Source organism: Peromyscus maniculatus, chromosome 12 (assembly GCF_049852395.1).
Source record: "Peromyscus maniculatus bairdii isolate BWxNUB_F1_BW_parent chromosome 12, HU_Pman_BW_mat_3.1, whole genome shotgun sequence".
Lineage (NCBI taxonomy): Eukaryota > Metazoa > Chordata > Mammalia > Rodentia > Cricetidae > Peromyscus > Peromyscus maniculatus.
In genome coordinates, this window is record NC_134863.1 from 17,396,967 (window position 1) to 17,413,200 (window position 16,234).

At 39.0% G+C, this 16,234-nt stretch overlaps 1 protein-coding gene across 1 annotated transcript in view; it reads right to left on the minus strand.

Annotated features, from left to right (window-relative positions):
• P3h2 (prolyl 3-hydroxylase 2) overlaps positions 1–16,234 on the minus strand; it is a 157,690-nt gene that overhangs the window by 24,272 nt on the left and 117,184 nt on the right. Inside the window, exons 2-7 of the mRNA XM_042259119.2 lie at positions 14,381–14,533; positions 11,807–11,996; positions 4,676–4,807; positions 2,820–2,962; positions 2,388–2,477; positions 921–961 (exon numbers count right to left, since the gene is read on the minus strand). Of these exons, the coding sequence (XP_042115053.1) occupies positions 921–961; positions 2,388–2,477; positions 2,820–2,962; positions 4,676–4,807; positions 11,807–11,996; positions 14,381–14,533 (749 nt within the window). The remainder of the gene's footprint in view (positions 1–920; positions 962–2,387; positions 2,478–2,819; positions 2,963–4,675; positions 4,808–11,806; positions 11,997–14,380; positions 14,534–16,234) is intronic.

Genomic DNA, 16,234 nt, shown 5'->3' on the forward strand with positions numbered 1-16,234 from the left:
TGCAGCCACCGCCAAGAGAAGCAGCATGTGAAGACGCCAGTAAGCCACCAGCCACGTGGCAAGGTATAGATTTATAAAAATGGGTTAATTTAAGATAAAAGAACAGTTAACAAGAAGCCTGCCATGGCCATACAGTTTATAAGTGATATAAGCGTCTGAGTGATTATTTTATAAGTGGATTGTGGGACTGCGGGGCTTGGGGAACCTGGAGAGAAGCTCTCCAGCAACAATCCAAGGGCTGATTGATTCCAAAATTCTACGACCTGAATCTTCCAGTCTATTGTGGCAAAATCATAAGCAAGTCCCTTCCATTGACATGGCCCATCTCCATTGGAAAACAGGTCAACTGGACTGTGTGATCACAAACAGGCAACTCACACATTCGATAAACTTGAGTTATTTAAAATCATGTGAATCGACTACAATTACATTAAAAATGAGTTCTCTTACTTTTGATTTGTTCAGTAATAACACCTAGTTCACTATGCAGAAAACTTTCTGATCTTGATTTCAAATTAACATAGTAAGGAAATTTACCACCAGAAAGCAAATTTTGAATATGATCAAAATGCATTGTATGCAATTCTCAAAGGATAAAGGCCACTTTAAAAAGCAAATGTATTTGTTAACAAAAATAGCATCCGACTTTGTAATGATTAATCACAGGAAGTCAGCATTTGGAGACCTCCAGGGCCAACTCCTTCATTTAAAGAAAAGTATCCACACACAAAGAGAAAAAGAATTACTCTAAACCATACAGAAAAGAGTGGGAAAGCTGGGGCCAGGACAGAGTTCTTAATATGCAGCTCAGAGGCTGTAATTACATTACTTTCTCTAATCCACTGGAATTAAGTTCCGTGCATAATCTCCTGCCTCAGAGCACTTTGTCTCACAGTTTATTTTCCAAATGGAAGACTCACCGGTTCTCATCCTGTCGTCCTCCGTAACTGATCCAGTAATTCTGTTTTCAGGTAAGAAAAAGGTATAAATTTATTACCAAGATGCCATTTATAGGAATAAAACATTAAAAATACTCTTAATGAAATATTAAGAAGGCTTGAAATATTCAGAGATTTGCACTGTGTATTGATGGAGAAAAGGTTGATGCAATTTTGGCAAAGGCACTATGGATAACAAATGAATAAAAACAAACATTCAGAATTAGTTAAGGTCTTGGTTCTTTTACTCTGAACAGTGACTTGAAATTTGGTTACAGAAAGTGCTTCAGAGATCTTTCAAGTGCTTTGTGGATCATGAAAAAAATTGAACAAAGAAATCAAGCTGGATTATCTGTACAGATCCATGAAGTAGATGTCATATGCTGGTGCCTCTTGGGGAAACACAGTTCTTCAAAATATTAAGTAAGTACAAAAATAGTATAATCTTAATATAACCTAATTTTTAGAAATGTGTCTGTGACAATAATCCATAACTAAGAAAAATGGAAAATATGCTGCCATTAGGGATTTCCTCAATATATTAACATGGATATTGCAGGAAAATATTCAGTAATCAATAGATAAGTGGAAAAAACCTATACCTACATAATTCAAAGAGGAAAATAATGCTATGTGAAAAGGGACAAATATTATAAACTGGCCATCAGAAGAATAAAAGTTAGAATAGCAATGATACAGTAATTGGCACTTAATATGTATGAATAGTGCAGGCACTTTTCCCCTCTAAGTTTGGTAGATTGGCATATCATACATCACAAGAAGCAATGAAAGTATCAGAAACATTGTCTTAGAAGGGCAATTAAGTTTCAAGAACTTTCAAACCTCATTATTTTTCATACAGAGTGAGCCCATGCTTAGAATTTATTGGAAGGTAATAGTAGTTCAATAAAAAATGTTTGAAAGAAATCAGAAATAACTCCATTGAATGAGTTAATCCTATATTAATTCCACGTATGTAGTGAAGATCACATGTGACTTGTGAAATATAAATGAAGACATGTATTTATCTACAGCACTAATGAGGTTTGTAGAGGGTGGATCTTCACAGATGATGGGGGTACAATTTAGGAAGTAGGGAAAACACAGCATGAAGGCTGACTCAGTCTGTGCCTTCTGAAGGTGTGTTACATTATTTAAAGAACAACATGCATTAGATATATTAAAATTGTACATCTAAAGGTTAGAGAAGTAAGACAATACTGAGGCAAATGAAACACACACAAAATATTTGACTTTGAACTTGAGCATCATGGGAATATATCAAAATCTTTTAAAGTTCACCACACGAATAACCTAAAGACTTCCCCTAATCAGTTATTAATTTAGAGAGGTTATTAGAATCTCCAACTAATGTGAGTGGGGCACTAATACTTAAATATCCACCAAGAAGATTTTTAAGAACATTCCATTTTCCCATTTTGTTCTTACCGGTTCAGAATACAAAAATCCCAGACCCTCTGCAGCTGACTTTATCAGTTCAGATTCATGGTTATGACGGTTGACAAATGCTGTCATATCCTAGAGAAAGGAAGAAATTGTATTTAATTAACAGCTAAGGGATGTGATGGATGCTCAAGTGGAACTTTTTATTATAACGGCCAATGAGCTAACATAAATAGCAGAGTTGCAAAGGCAGTCCCCCTTGGTGATGGGTTTTCACAAACTAGCACCTATGAGAAATGTGCTTCCGGCAAGATTCATATTGGAAAGAATTAAGATCTGGAAACGCCACTAAAGTTCTGTGTGTCCTTAAGTACAGTGTTTTATTGTTGTTGTCTTTGTCTGTTTGTTAGTTTTTAATCAATTCTCCCTGAAACACACTGCAGATTAAAGAGATTTCTCTAAGAACTCTGGTCTCACCTCTCGGGCCTCAATGGATTCTGGGTCTACGCTGTCATCTAGCAGGCTCTCATAGTAGTCTACATTGTCCAGGACATCCTCGTCATCTGGATGGAACATCAGATAGGCTTTGGCACACTCCAAGGCTTTCACATATTCACCAACTGGAAACACAAGGCGTTGTCACATTTGAGTCAGTGAGATCTGCCCAGAGGACTTCAGGGGAAGACTTTAATGTGTCTACTGATGTCAGCACTGACCATCATAAAAATGGGAGATAAACTGAGGCTGAGCAAAAAGGTCAGATGCATTTACATAGAAGGACAGATATGATCTGGCTCAAATGGGATAACCTTTTGTTTGCTTTGAAGCTAGGCATTTGCAGAAATACTCCAAACTCTCTATCTGAAAATGCTTGTTGTTGATTCCTGTAATACTGCAGCAAAATCATGTGAATCAACTGTGACTTTTGTACTGTTTAGTCTAAGTAAATATTCTGAGCATGACCTTCTAATATGATGGTGTAGCATTCATAAATAAAATATGAGTGTAGAAGAGATTCCAACGTGTTATTTCTTATCACTGGAATGTATGTTGTAAACTGTTGCTTCTATGGGGAGACCTTGAGAGAGTCTCCAGAACTGTAGATGGTCTCTTCTAGCCCCTTCTCATGTAACTTGAGCATCCTCAACAGTATCCAGCTGTTATAAGGAACAGTTCAGGATGTTTCAAATATGATTTCTTTGTTCTAGAAATATTTAGCTATTGCAAAAAAAAAAATTTCAACTCTTAGGAGAAGAATGTTGAAATGCTGTGTGCCACCTTCTCATAAACACACACACATACATACATAGACACATACATACATATACATACGTACATACATACATACATACATACATACATTCTCTGTGTGTGCATATATTCTTGGAGATGGCTCCAAGTATAAGAGAGGGTATTAAATATCTTCTCTTCAATAAAAATAAGAAACGAAAGCTATTTTGAATTACTAAATTTTCCCTAAAGGATTATGGAATATCTAAACATTCTATAAAATATTCTGATGATGAACCCTGGAAAACACAACCCACATGGAGGAACTTTTGGCAATGTGAATCAAAGCTACAAATGAATAAACTCTTTGACGCAGTAGATGCACTTCCAGACATTTATACTTAGAAATATTATATAGATATGCACAGCCATGTGTAAAATGTCATCTGCTTGAAAGTTGACTTCAGACAACACAACTGTCCCTCAGTAAGAAGACACATAAAATTACTTCTAATACAATGGAATGCAGGCACAAGCACTCATCTATTAAAGCTGAATAATAAATTACTAGAATTTATGACCTAAAATATGGCAATTTCCTATGTCAAATCCACTAAAAGCCAACTGGCATGTATTAAGTACAAAAAGATACAGCAAATATAAATAATATGCTGTCTTCACATAAAAGAAGAAGGAAAATTCTGTAAGTATATTTGCTAAGATATGAAATTTTGGAAGTACAGAACACTCAGTTGAAAGACACAAAAGTGGGCTGTTGATACAGAAAGAGAGGGATGATCTAATAACACTGCTCCTTTCAACCCTACTAAAAGTGGGTGGAAAGCAGCTTAAGTTGAAAAAGAAATCTGGCCAGTCTAGTGTAAGTTTCAGGATGTCATCACAGTAAATCCTGGGCTTCATCCACTGCTAGTGTCCTGCCTTCCTTGCTCTGAGCTGCGGCTGAACGTCAAGGAGAAGAAAGTGCAGAAAGATGCATCACTTTGGTGATGAAATGAAAGAAAGCAGAGGTCTGAGTGATGAACAAATGCCAAGAGTGAGGAAGAAGAACCCCCAAAGGTCTTCATGGATGATCCACACCTTACCTCTGTAGTAGGCGAACTGGAGGTAGTCGTAATGCAAGGGAAGGAAATTCTCAATTGGTGAGAGGCGGCCTGGGCGGGTGGCAAGTTCCCTCACACACTCATGCTGACAGACCAGTACCTGCATGTAGTGATCTGGAAGACAAGAGAGACAATGTGGGGTCTCTGGCTGCTGAGACCACACCTTAGCCAGGGCACCACTTCTACAGGGCCTGCTTTACCACGAGAGAGAGAGAGAGAGAGAGAGAGAGAGAGAGAGAGAGAGAGAGAGAGAGAGAGAGAGAGAGAGAGAGAGAGAACTCTGTATTGTCATTTCCTAGTCTGAAAACTTCAGACAGTGACTTGGGACATCATCTCAGCCATGATCACTGGACAGCATTGGGTCTAGAACCTTGACAGTATGTCAGGCATCCTGTGAATAAAGCTGAATGGAGGTTTTCTCACCAGACATGTTGAACTTCTTTTTGGATACTGCAGAGGGTCTGAGATGTCCTGGAACTGAGACAAGATATTCAAATCCTAGTGATGCTAAGAAGCCATTCAGAAAAGGCAACAGCCATGCATGCAGAAAGTTCAGCAGGGGAAACAGAGGATTCAAACTCCCTTTCCTGTCAATTTTTTTTTTCTAAAGGAAGAATTAAAATACTGTTGATAACTATTGCTCAGGACCCTAACCTATCCAGCTACAGAGCCTGCTCTCACTGGACTGTACATACTCTAACACATGGGATACTGTTTTGACAGAGAGTGGTAAAATGGCAGAAAGGGTGGCAGCTAAATAACTGGAATAAACCCTATCTTCCTTGCACCCTTTTTGGTGGTTGCTGCTCTCATTTCCAACAGTTAAGGCGCTGAAGCACAGGACATTCCATGCCCCTTATCCCTAGACTCTCTTTTATCAAGGCGTGAGCTGAAGAAACACAAGCAGCTAATGTCACAAGTCAAACTCCTCTTCCTCTTTGCCTAACTCTGAATTCTATAACAAAGATGGGACAATGTTTTCCAGGGAGAGAATGGTTCATTCATGCTTGCGTTGAGTAGGCTCTCTGGCAGTTGAGAACATCACTTGATTTTCATGGCTGCACAATTTAATTGGCCACAACAGCTTCTTTCAAGAGGGTCTCTGTTTAGTCAGAGTTCATCTTGGGTCTGGGCAATTTTGCAGAATGAGGTCAGGACACAGGAAGGAAAGGAGTATTTGTAGGGTGGAGGCAAACATTTTTCATAACCTGGCTAACTTGAGCCCATGTAGAACAGCTAACAGAATCCGAACCACAGCTTTTTACCTCCAGCTGGAGATATGGAGAAAATAATGAGGTCTACATATACAATCTGAATGTTAGGAATAAAACATTAGCGGTGTTTCATATCGTGGGACAACAAATAGCCAACTGTTTACTCCCCCATAACCTGATGTCCTCTTTACCTTCAAATTGGCTTCCTCTAGTTCAATGGTTCTCAGCCTTCCTAATGCTGCAACCCTTTAATACAGTTCCTCGTGCTGTGGTGACCCCCAACCACAAAATTATTTTCATTGTTACTTCATAACTGTAATTTTGCTACTGTTATGAATTGTAATGTAAATACCTGATATGCAGGATATCTGATATGTGACCCCCTATGAGAAAGCATAGTTCAACACCCAAAGGGGTCATGACTCACAGATTGAGAACCACTGCTCTAATATCAAGTGGCAAGAAGAGGAAAAAGTGAAAAAAGGACCCAATGACAATTCAAACTCTGACAGAATATATTTTTAGAGCAGAGTATAAATAGTAAATAGAAAGAATGAAGATGGCCTTCTGGCTTTACAACCAGAAGTGACCTCATGAAAATTTGCATGACGCAGCCATTTCCATTTTCTGCCAACACTAAGTCTCTTCTAACTCTACAGTTCACGCGTCACACTTTTCCTCATACGTTCTCTTCTGTGAATGCCAACCTAACTCCAAAATGAGGGCACTCGGGCAGGACAAGAAACTGCAGGGTGAAAGTCGTCGTATTATTTGTTGTATTCTTTTCCTTTCGATGCCACTGTGCAATCAATACACACTTTGAATAAGATTGAGGTTCAGAACAACTGTGTAAGAATACTTTTTTTTTTTTTAATACAGTGAGCATGTTTCAGATTTCCAGGAAATCTTACCGTAGCTCTATAATTGAGAATATTTGGCTGGCACGAGAAAGACAATGACGTATTTTCCACAGTTTTTGCTGGTTGTGGTAGTTAAGAGTCAGAGAAACTGAATGTAGAGACCTCTGTTTTTTTTTTTCTCAGCAGCCCATGGATTATGGTAACTTGACCAGCACTAAATACTAACCCACAGAGAGGTCAGTTGCCACAGCAGGATCTAGATCATTCGCCTAATCTGTTCCCTGGACACAACAGCACAGGTGCAGAGGCAGATGTGGGGCTGGAGGTAGGGCACATCATCCCATAAAATCACAGCACAGTAAACCATTAAATAAACACTTTATTTGTATCTACATATTTATTTTTATATATTATTATAAATAATAAAAAAGGCTAGCTCGTTCTCCTTGCAAAACACTGTGTTTTGAGGAAAAAATCCAGTAATTACATGTCAAAGGCACACAAAATTGACTTTCTTTTTTTTTTTTTTTTTTGATTTTTCAAGACAGGGTTTCTCTGTGTAGCTTTGCGCCTTTCCTGGAACTCACTTGGTAGCCCAGGCTGGCCTCGAACTCACAAAGATCCGCCTGGCTCTGCCTCCCGAGTGCTGGGATTAAAGGTGTGCGCCACCACCGCCCGGCAAAATTGACTTTCAAATGAACCATATTCACAAAAATACAAGGGAGTTGAAACGGCGGATGTCCAAGGAAACAAAAGTTTTGGAAATAAATCCTCAAAATAACTCACACACGTATATTGATTTTAGGTAACTTAAATTTACTTTGGATAATAGAGCACTTCATAGTTTGCTAATTTAGTGTAGTGATTGTGAGTGTAATAGATATATTGATTCTAGTTTACGCTTTGTAGCTATTCTCTGATTAGCTTCTAAAAAAATCCACCATTTTTTATGACTGACATTATCACAAGCACAAGGCATTACTAACACATCTATCTATACATAGTTACTGGTGTATATACCACATCCTTTATTCTTGCATTCACCAAAAAATTCAATTAGCTAATATTTATTAAATAGCTTAAGGGTTTGCCAATCCCTGAGGAATGAGGACTGTACAAGATAGGACATTGGCCATGTTATACCAGGAAACACCCTGGATTTGCAAGGGGAACAGATTGTGGAATGGCTCATCCAAAGAATTCAAAGAGCTTGAGAAGGCAGGAATGAAGAGAAAATGCGAATAAACACAGGGAACGTCCTTAAAGGTTACTGGGCTTTATTCCATGGGGAATGAAAGTCACAAGGAGAGGGAGCTTATGTAGAGTAGCCCTGTTAGGACAGAATTCAGGCTCAGTATTAGAGCTCTATCTGAACTGCACACCAAAAACAGGAAGGAAGTCATCACAGGGGGCTTAGTTAAAATGCAGTTTTGATTTAAGCAAAATCCTCATGGCCAGCAGGTTGACCCAGTGTTAAATATCATGTGAAAGGAGCACCTGTCCATGTTTGCTAAAAAATAAGCTGGACTTAGGAGTAGAGGAAGATGTTAGATGTTAGAAAAGCAACTTCCCAGGATTTGGTTTGAGCTACTAAGTAAGTGCTTTTGAAGGAGATAAGGAAAGTTTAGAATTGGAAAGGTAAACTGACTTTAGTAACCTCCATTTCAGTTCAGAATCATTTTTTCATTATTATGTCTTGGAACATAATATGTCATCAACAACTATATGATAAAGATTTGTTGTTGTATAAGTTACTCTTTACTAGGTTTTTCATTATGTTGACTTTAAAAGTACAGGCTCTTATAAAAAAAAAAGGGTCTGATTCTTAGCTTGTTTCTAGTCATCTCACTTAATTGTTCTAATTAACAAATTCCTCACCTAAAGGGAGCAGAATCTCTTCAGTGAAGTGGCTGGGAAGCAAACATAGATGCAGATCTGTGTGAGAAGTCTCCCTGCAGTGGAATAATGCTTTTGTACACTGGTCTAATAAAACACTGATTAGCCAGTAGCCAGGCAGGAAGTATAGGCAGGATAAGCAAACAAGGAGAATTCTGGGAAGTGGAAAGCTGAGTCAGGAGATGCCAGCCTGCCGTCCAGGGAATAACATGTAATGGCACACAGGTAAAGCCATGGAAAACTTGACATATAGATTAACAGAAATGGGCTGAGTTTAAGTATAAGAGTTAGTCCATAGTTAGCCTGAGCTAATGACCAAGCAGTTTTAATTAATATAAGCCTCTGTGTGTTTACTTGGGTCCAAGCAGCTGCAGGACTGGCAGGTGAGAGAGATTTGTCCTGACCACAGGCCAGGTGGGACACAGGAAAACTTCAGCTACATCTCCTCAAAAGGTCAGCACCCTTGAGGCCCCTGTGATACCATCAAAAACAATAAAACCAGCCCTTGGCTAGGGAGGCCACAGGCGTAGGTAGGGAACCGCCTACTATGGGACCTACTACATTATACAAAATACTTGTTTTGTCAACAGGCCCTCTAAATACTGATAATATCCATTGGTTAGTGCTGCTCCCGGTTCTCTTCTTAGAAGCTTCTTACTACACTAAGGTGCACTGAGGTGGTGGTTAATGAAGGAACCCATGCGTGGCTAAAATGCAGATAATACATGATGATGGAGTGCTTGTCTGTGCATGACAGAGTTATATCATCCTGCTAAGGCTCAGAAAACATCCTGGAGGGTGTGGGGGATGTCAGAAATAATACAAGAAACAGAGGAAGGCCAGATATAGAGGAAAAAGATGTTTTCTGGACATGGCATAGCCAATATACTTATGAACTCAATGTAGATGTATTTATTTGCACAAAACATATCCAACACTGGGCTCATCAAAATTTCATCAAGGTTGGAGGAGGGACCTGTGAGGGCACTGGCAGTTTATGCCTGTTGGCTATCTTCATGGAGCCACTAGAAAGCTGTCTTTGTCAAGTAAGTAATATCCCACCCATGTTCCAGCAAGCAAGCAATTCTAACAAAACTCACTGGAACACACACACACACACACACACACACACACACACACACACACACACACAGAGAGAGAGAGAGAGAGAGAGAGAGAGAGAGAGAGAGAGAGAGAGAGAGAGACTAGGAGGGGACCTGTTGAGAAGAAGGGCTTCAGCTGGAGAAGGAAGTAGAATGATAGGGGAAATGGGAGATGAAAATGACTAAAATTCACTGTATAGACACATGGAACTATCAAAAATTAAATTAACAACAGAATATCAAAACAAAAATACAATACTAGAATTGTACTCCCACCCCAGCAAGGAGCATCTGATACTTTTGTGGTACCAGCTGGAGAAGAGCCATCCATCCTCAGACCATGATATTCAGAGAGAATCCACCCTATGCACAGTACTTTATCTATACCAGGGCCTCCTCGAGACTTCCCTGTGCTATAGCCCCTAGAACACAGTCACAGCACACTGTGCTACTGTACCTGTCTGCTTGCCTGTACTACTCTGGCCAACTGAGCTAACTGATGAGGACACAGCCAGAGCCATAAGCCAAGGTCAAATAAGGTCCCTCCCGGAGTCTCTATTTCCCACAGAAGTTGAGGGTTGGCTCCTCGGCAATCTCCATGGCCCGTGGGCCTCCAACTTTCTATTTCACTGACTGGAGATGTAAGCACAAAAGGGCTATGGCATAGTGTCACAAGCCTATGATCTCAGCTACTTGGGCACCTGAGGCAGGAAGATTACACAGTCAATGCCTACTAGAGTTAGGGTGAGTTCCAGGCTAGCCTGGGCAACTTAGTGAGACTAGGATTCCATGATAAAAAGTAAAATGATGGATAGAATTATAGCACAGCAATACAATGTTTGCCTAGCATGCATGAAACCATGGGTTCAATCCTCAGTATTACACACAAAAAAGCAAAAATAAGAGGATGGGTATATTTTTTTATGTTATAGTTGTGAGATAAGCATTGGTAATTACTACTAATAATAATTGATAGATTAATTACTACTAATAATTTGCAACCTTCCTTTACTATGAAAAGTATTAAAATTTTGTCTATAAGTTATTTGAGATATTGTCCACTTGCCTTTGTAATCAATTTAATTCTATAGGTATTTTATGTAGACTATGGTTTCCACTTTCTCTTGCCTTTTGTTCTGTATGAAAGCACTCCATCTCTCCTGTACTATATAAACGCACTCTTAAAAGTTTCTCCTGACAGCTGTATTTTTACACTTATATTGTTAATACAAATTATTTTCAAATATGGTATATACAGAGAATTCACTTCTTCCAATAAAAGGTTAATTACCCAGAATCAGCAACTCTTGAATATCACACATTGCCTATTATTTTAAAAAAATTATCAAGGCCGGGCGTTGGTGGCGCACGCCTTTAATCCCAGCACTCGGGAGGCAGAGCCAGGCGGATCTCTGTGAGTTCGAGGCCAGCCTGGGCTACCAAGTGAGCTCCAGGAAAGGCGCAAAGCTACACAGAGAAACCCTGTCTCGAAAAACCAAAAAAAAAAAAAAAAAAAAATTATCAAGTATAATCTGCCAATGAATTGAACAAGACTGTATCAAAGGATTCATTGCTATAATACTGACAATACTTAAAAACTGCAACCATTTCAGTAGTCATCAGTAAAGACTAATATTTAATACGAAGATGGTCCCATATCTTCGCTATTATCTAGCCACTACATACAACAAAGTGAGTTCACATGTACTTACCTGAGAAGTCCACATTTTGTCGCTATGCATAAAATAAAATAAAAAAATATGTTGAAAAAAAATACTCATAGTACTTTCCTATTTTTATATTGATGAAATAAATAAATAAATAAATATGCCATTATGAGCAATACATCAGAAGAAATTGGGAAGAAAACCTCAAAACTTTAACCATAAAAATTAGCAGCCAAGGATAGGATGGAATAGACATGTGAGAATCTTTAACATTTTGCGCTGTTTACTATTATGCAGTATATTGTCAGAATATTTTTACACACTATCCACAGCATATTAGAGTAAGCAATCAAAGAACGAAGCTAAGCTTTACCTGCAATTGCCTCATAAAGACCGCCTTTATACCCTAAGTACTCATATTCCTCAAATCTCTGAGGCCCCTCACATAGAGCCCGGCACTCCATATCTTCATTGAAATATTCTCTTAATGCTTGTTCAAAGTACTTGATTGCAGCTTCAAAGTCATCGGCCTCGTAATGTTTAACGCCTGCATGATAGCTCTCCTGTAAGGACACAGACATGATCTTGTTTGTCAAAAATGGGATGCACACAGACCCAGGACCATTTAGGAAGGTGAGAGCAGAATCTTGTGCTGCAGAAGGTAATGACAGGTTTCACTGGTCAGTCCACTGTGACTGGCACAGGTTCAGATAAATGTCAAGGACTACGGCAGTATCAATCAATCTACTTTCCGTGCATATACTCAGGGATAGTCTATAATCTCTCTGCTGTAGGGAAGGCATAGAACACCAGTGGGATAGCAAATATGGTTAGAAGTGTGCCATCACTTCGAAGCCTTGGTCCATTAATTCTTCCTTCTCAAATATATTTTGGAGGTCACACATTGAGAATGGTAAGGTAAAAAAAATTGGGGCAAAAAGGTCTTTCCATGTGTGATTTCAAATAATGTTTTATTGGAAGAAGAATACTGTAGGTTTTTCAAATTCCAAATTGAACGCTCCAGTTACAAGGGAAAATCCTGCACATTGGAAGTCAGAAGACAAATAGTGTAGCCATGAACTGGCTTCACTTCTAGGTGAAAAATAAGTGTGTTAAATGTCAGGAACATCAGTTGGTATCTATAGTCCTAGATACTAAAACGGCTGAGGCAGGAGGATTACTGAGCCAGCCACAGCAACATAGCAAGACATGGTGTCAACTAACAGACATCTACAGAACATTGCATCCAAGCACTAAAGAATACATATTCTTTTCAGCAACTCAGAGAACTTTTTCCAAAATAGAACTTACATTAGGATACAAAGAAAAGCCTCAACAAATACAGGAAAATTGAAATAACATCCTGAGTTCTGTCTGATCACCAGGGAATAATGTTAGATATCAACAGCAAGAAAAACTAGCCAAGGCACAGAAACTTACTGAGAATAAACACTATGCCATTTAATAGCATGTTGGTCATTTATACTATATCTCCTTCCTGCCAGGCTCAAGAAACAAGAAGGAATAGGGGGCAGAAAGAATGCGAGAGACAGAAGTCGTGAAGGACTGGAGTGAAGCCGTGTCTCGTGGACATGATAGGACATGCACTCATGAACTCGTAGCATCCGTGAATGATTGCACAAGACCTTTGCAAGATCAAGTCACTGAACATTCTACCATGAATGGGGGAGGAACACTTGTGCCCCAACCCCTAGCTGAGGAATTACTAAGAATGTTGATTGCCGCTAAGGGAGGGAGAGTCAGTTTTCTTTAGAGATATGGTCACTTGTAGGTAGGTGCTTAGTGCGTAACCCATACCCATGCATATATGGGTGGCACTAATTGGTCTTAGTAATTTATTTAAAAAAAAAAAAAGAGGACATGATGGAGGCAAGAAGGAGGTGGGGAGATCCAAGAAGAGTTAGAAGGGAGACATAGGGGTGAATATGATTCAAAATCATTGTGTGCATGTACGGCATTCTCAAAGAAGTCATAAAAACATTGCATTAAAAACAAATTAAACGGGATAAGAAATGTTAGGGACCATGTATAAACATGGTCAACATCCTTAGCAGTAAGGAAAATTCATAATAAAACGACTTTAGGGTTCCATCTAACCCCATCATCTAACCCCAGTCAGTACGGCTATCATTAAGAATATCAACGACAACAAACGCTGTGGTGGGTGTGGGGCAGGGGAGCCCTTACACACGGTGGGTGGGAGTGTAAACTACTATAGCATCTGGAGATCAGGCTGGAGGATTACTTAAAAAAAAAAAAAAAAAAAAAAACTAGAAATAAAACTACCATGTGACCCAGGCACAAACTCCTGAGTACTGACAGGTTCTGGAATGGGGACCCATCATCTTCGGTTGGGCACCCACTTGCTGGGCCAAGCCGTCTCCCACAGAAAGTTGCAAACCCTGGTCACACAGACTGGCACAGTCACACTCGGGGTCACAAACAAACAGACACGAATATGAATGTGAGAAAGAGATTCGTAGGAAGAGAGATTGGATAAGGGTAGGAGGGAGAAGGTAAAAGTCTGGGGTGAAAGTGGTCAATACGCATGATTGACATGGGGTAAACTGTCAAATAATAAGTTACTAACTAAAAAATAGGGTATGAAAAAGTGCCGGTAAGAGCCGAGGCTTCATGGAGGAGACAGATAACTTCATGGAGTTTAGGCTTCACCATAAATTGATTTTTCTAAGAGAATTTTCATTTCTCTCAAATTCAATTTTTAATTATTGAAGTTTTTAATATAGAAAATCAAATACAGTTTCACCTCTGGTTACGATATTTCATCTGAGAGATTCAAATGTATGAACATTAGTGCACACTGAGACTGAACTTGATCTGTGAATTATTATATGATTCATCTTGGAGCCCATGAGGAAGGTACAATTAGCTTCCTATGGCCCGGACAGCGGTCCCCAGAACTCACCAGATGTGGCCTGGCTTCTCGATCCACCAGCTGGAAGGTTTCCACCCCGGCCGTCACTCTGTAGTCTTCTATGCTCTGCTGCATTTCCATGTGCTCGGGGTTGGCCATGAAGAACGTGTGGGCTGCTTCCATGGCCTTTTCCAGCTGGTTAAGCTGTGGAAGAAAAGGATGCAATCAAGGAAAGGTTTTGTAAACCTGGCATGGAGAATTAATGAGATCACCTCAAAGTCTCGGAGTAGAGAAGTGGTTAGGACAGGATTCCAGGTAAAACACACACACACACACACACACACACACACACGCACACGCACACGCACACGCACACGCAGACACGTACACACACAGAGACACAGCACATAGACACAGATATACACACAGATAAACCCAAACACATAAACATACACAGACAAACACATATACACAGACACATACTTTATTTGTGAATATATAGATACATATTTTGCTGCTATACTGTGTTCAACTTCTGTCTTTCATGCTGTTAATAAACTATTCATGAGATTATATGGGGATACTTTGGTCCTGATGAAAGAATAAACAGGATTTTTCCCAGTTTATTCTCTTCGCTTGTTTTTCTACATATCTGTGATTTAAGGAAAGTGATCCTATCCCCTCATATGTGGTTTATGGTTATTCAGAACAAAGAGCAGCCACGGTTGTTGCCCATTTACTTTACATTTCAACATGGAGATTCATAATTTCATGTTAATGATGAGAGTAGAAATACACCTATGGTTTTCTAAACGATGGAACTGGGTAAAATCTCCCTCCATCATGTTAGATCTTCAGCTTTACAGAGTAAAGAAAAGGAAGTTGAAAGAAGTAAATTGGTCCAATGCAGAGAAGAGGGCAACTTTGTAACTTGGAGATTCATTGATGCAAAGGGGTGGACTATTTTTAGTCATGTGCATAAGTGCTAGTGTCCATGGATGCCAAAGGAAGGTGACAGATCTCTGGAGCTACAATTATAGGTAGTAGTGAGCAGCCTACTTAGGTTCTGGAAACTGAACTGAGTTCTTCTGCAAGATCCATATATGTTCTTAACCATGGAGCCATCTCTCCAGCACCAAAAATGACAGACTTTGAATAATCATCGTGCTGACATACCTAAGCCTCTCTGTGCCATTCTTCATGGTGAAATAAAGAGATATTTTTAACTAAGTGGAATTAAATTCACTAAATGTAGAAACATTTTGGCTTCTGCTTGAGTCATGGAGAATCTCAACACAAAGATTCACTTACTTCATATCAGAGATGTAAATATTTATATTAGTTGTATTTTTATAGTTACAACCAAAAGAATGTTGATCTATTATAAAATCTGAAGAAACAAAATCAGTTATTGAAACATAAATATGAAGTCATCCAGCATCATGAAACTATTCAACTGTGTCTTTCTCTAACAAAACAGCTATTCAGTGATTAAGAAATACAAAGAAATAGTGAATTCACAGGTGCTTAGCAATAGCATTGTAGAAATACACAAAGAACCAGGTTTCACCACAGAAAACACATACAGCCTTGAGTTATGACCTGGTGTCCTTACTTTTTCTTATTAATACCAAAACCAAGACCTTTAACTCATTCACTTCCTTTTCATATTAACTGTGGACCTTTTCTCTCTTAGATATCACCTGAAATTAGGTCATGATGTGCACCCAAAAATATTTTGGTCATCCACATGACTGACTTTGGATCTGCTTTCTTGTTCAATTCTAATTTTCTCAATTTAGCAAACAAAATGACACAGAAATATAATATATTTGAGCATCTACATGGTGATGTCTATATGGGAACCGAGAAGATGAGCAAGTTCTCGATTGTGTATAAATCCAA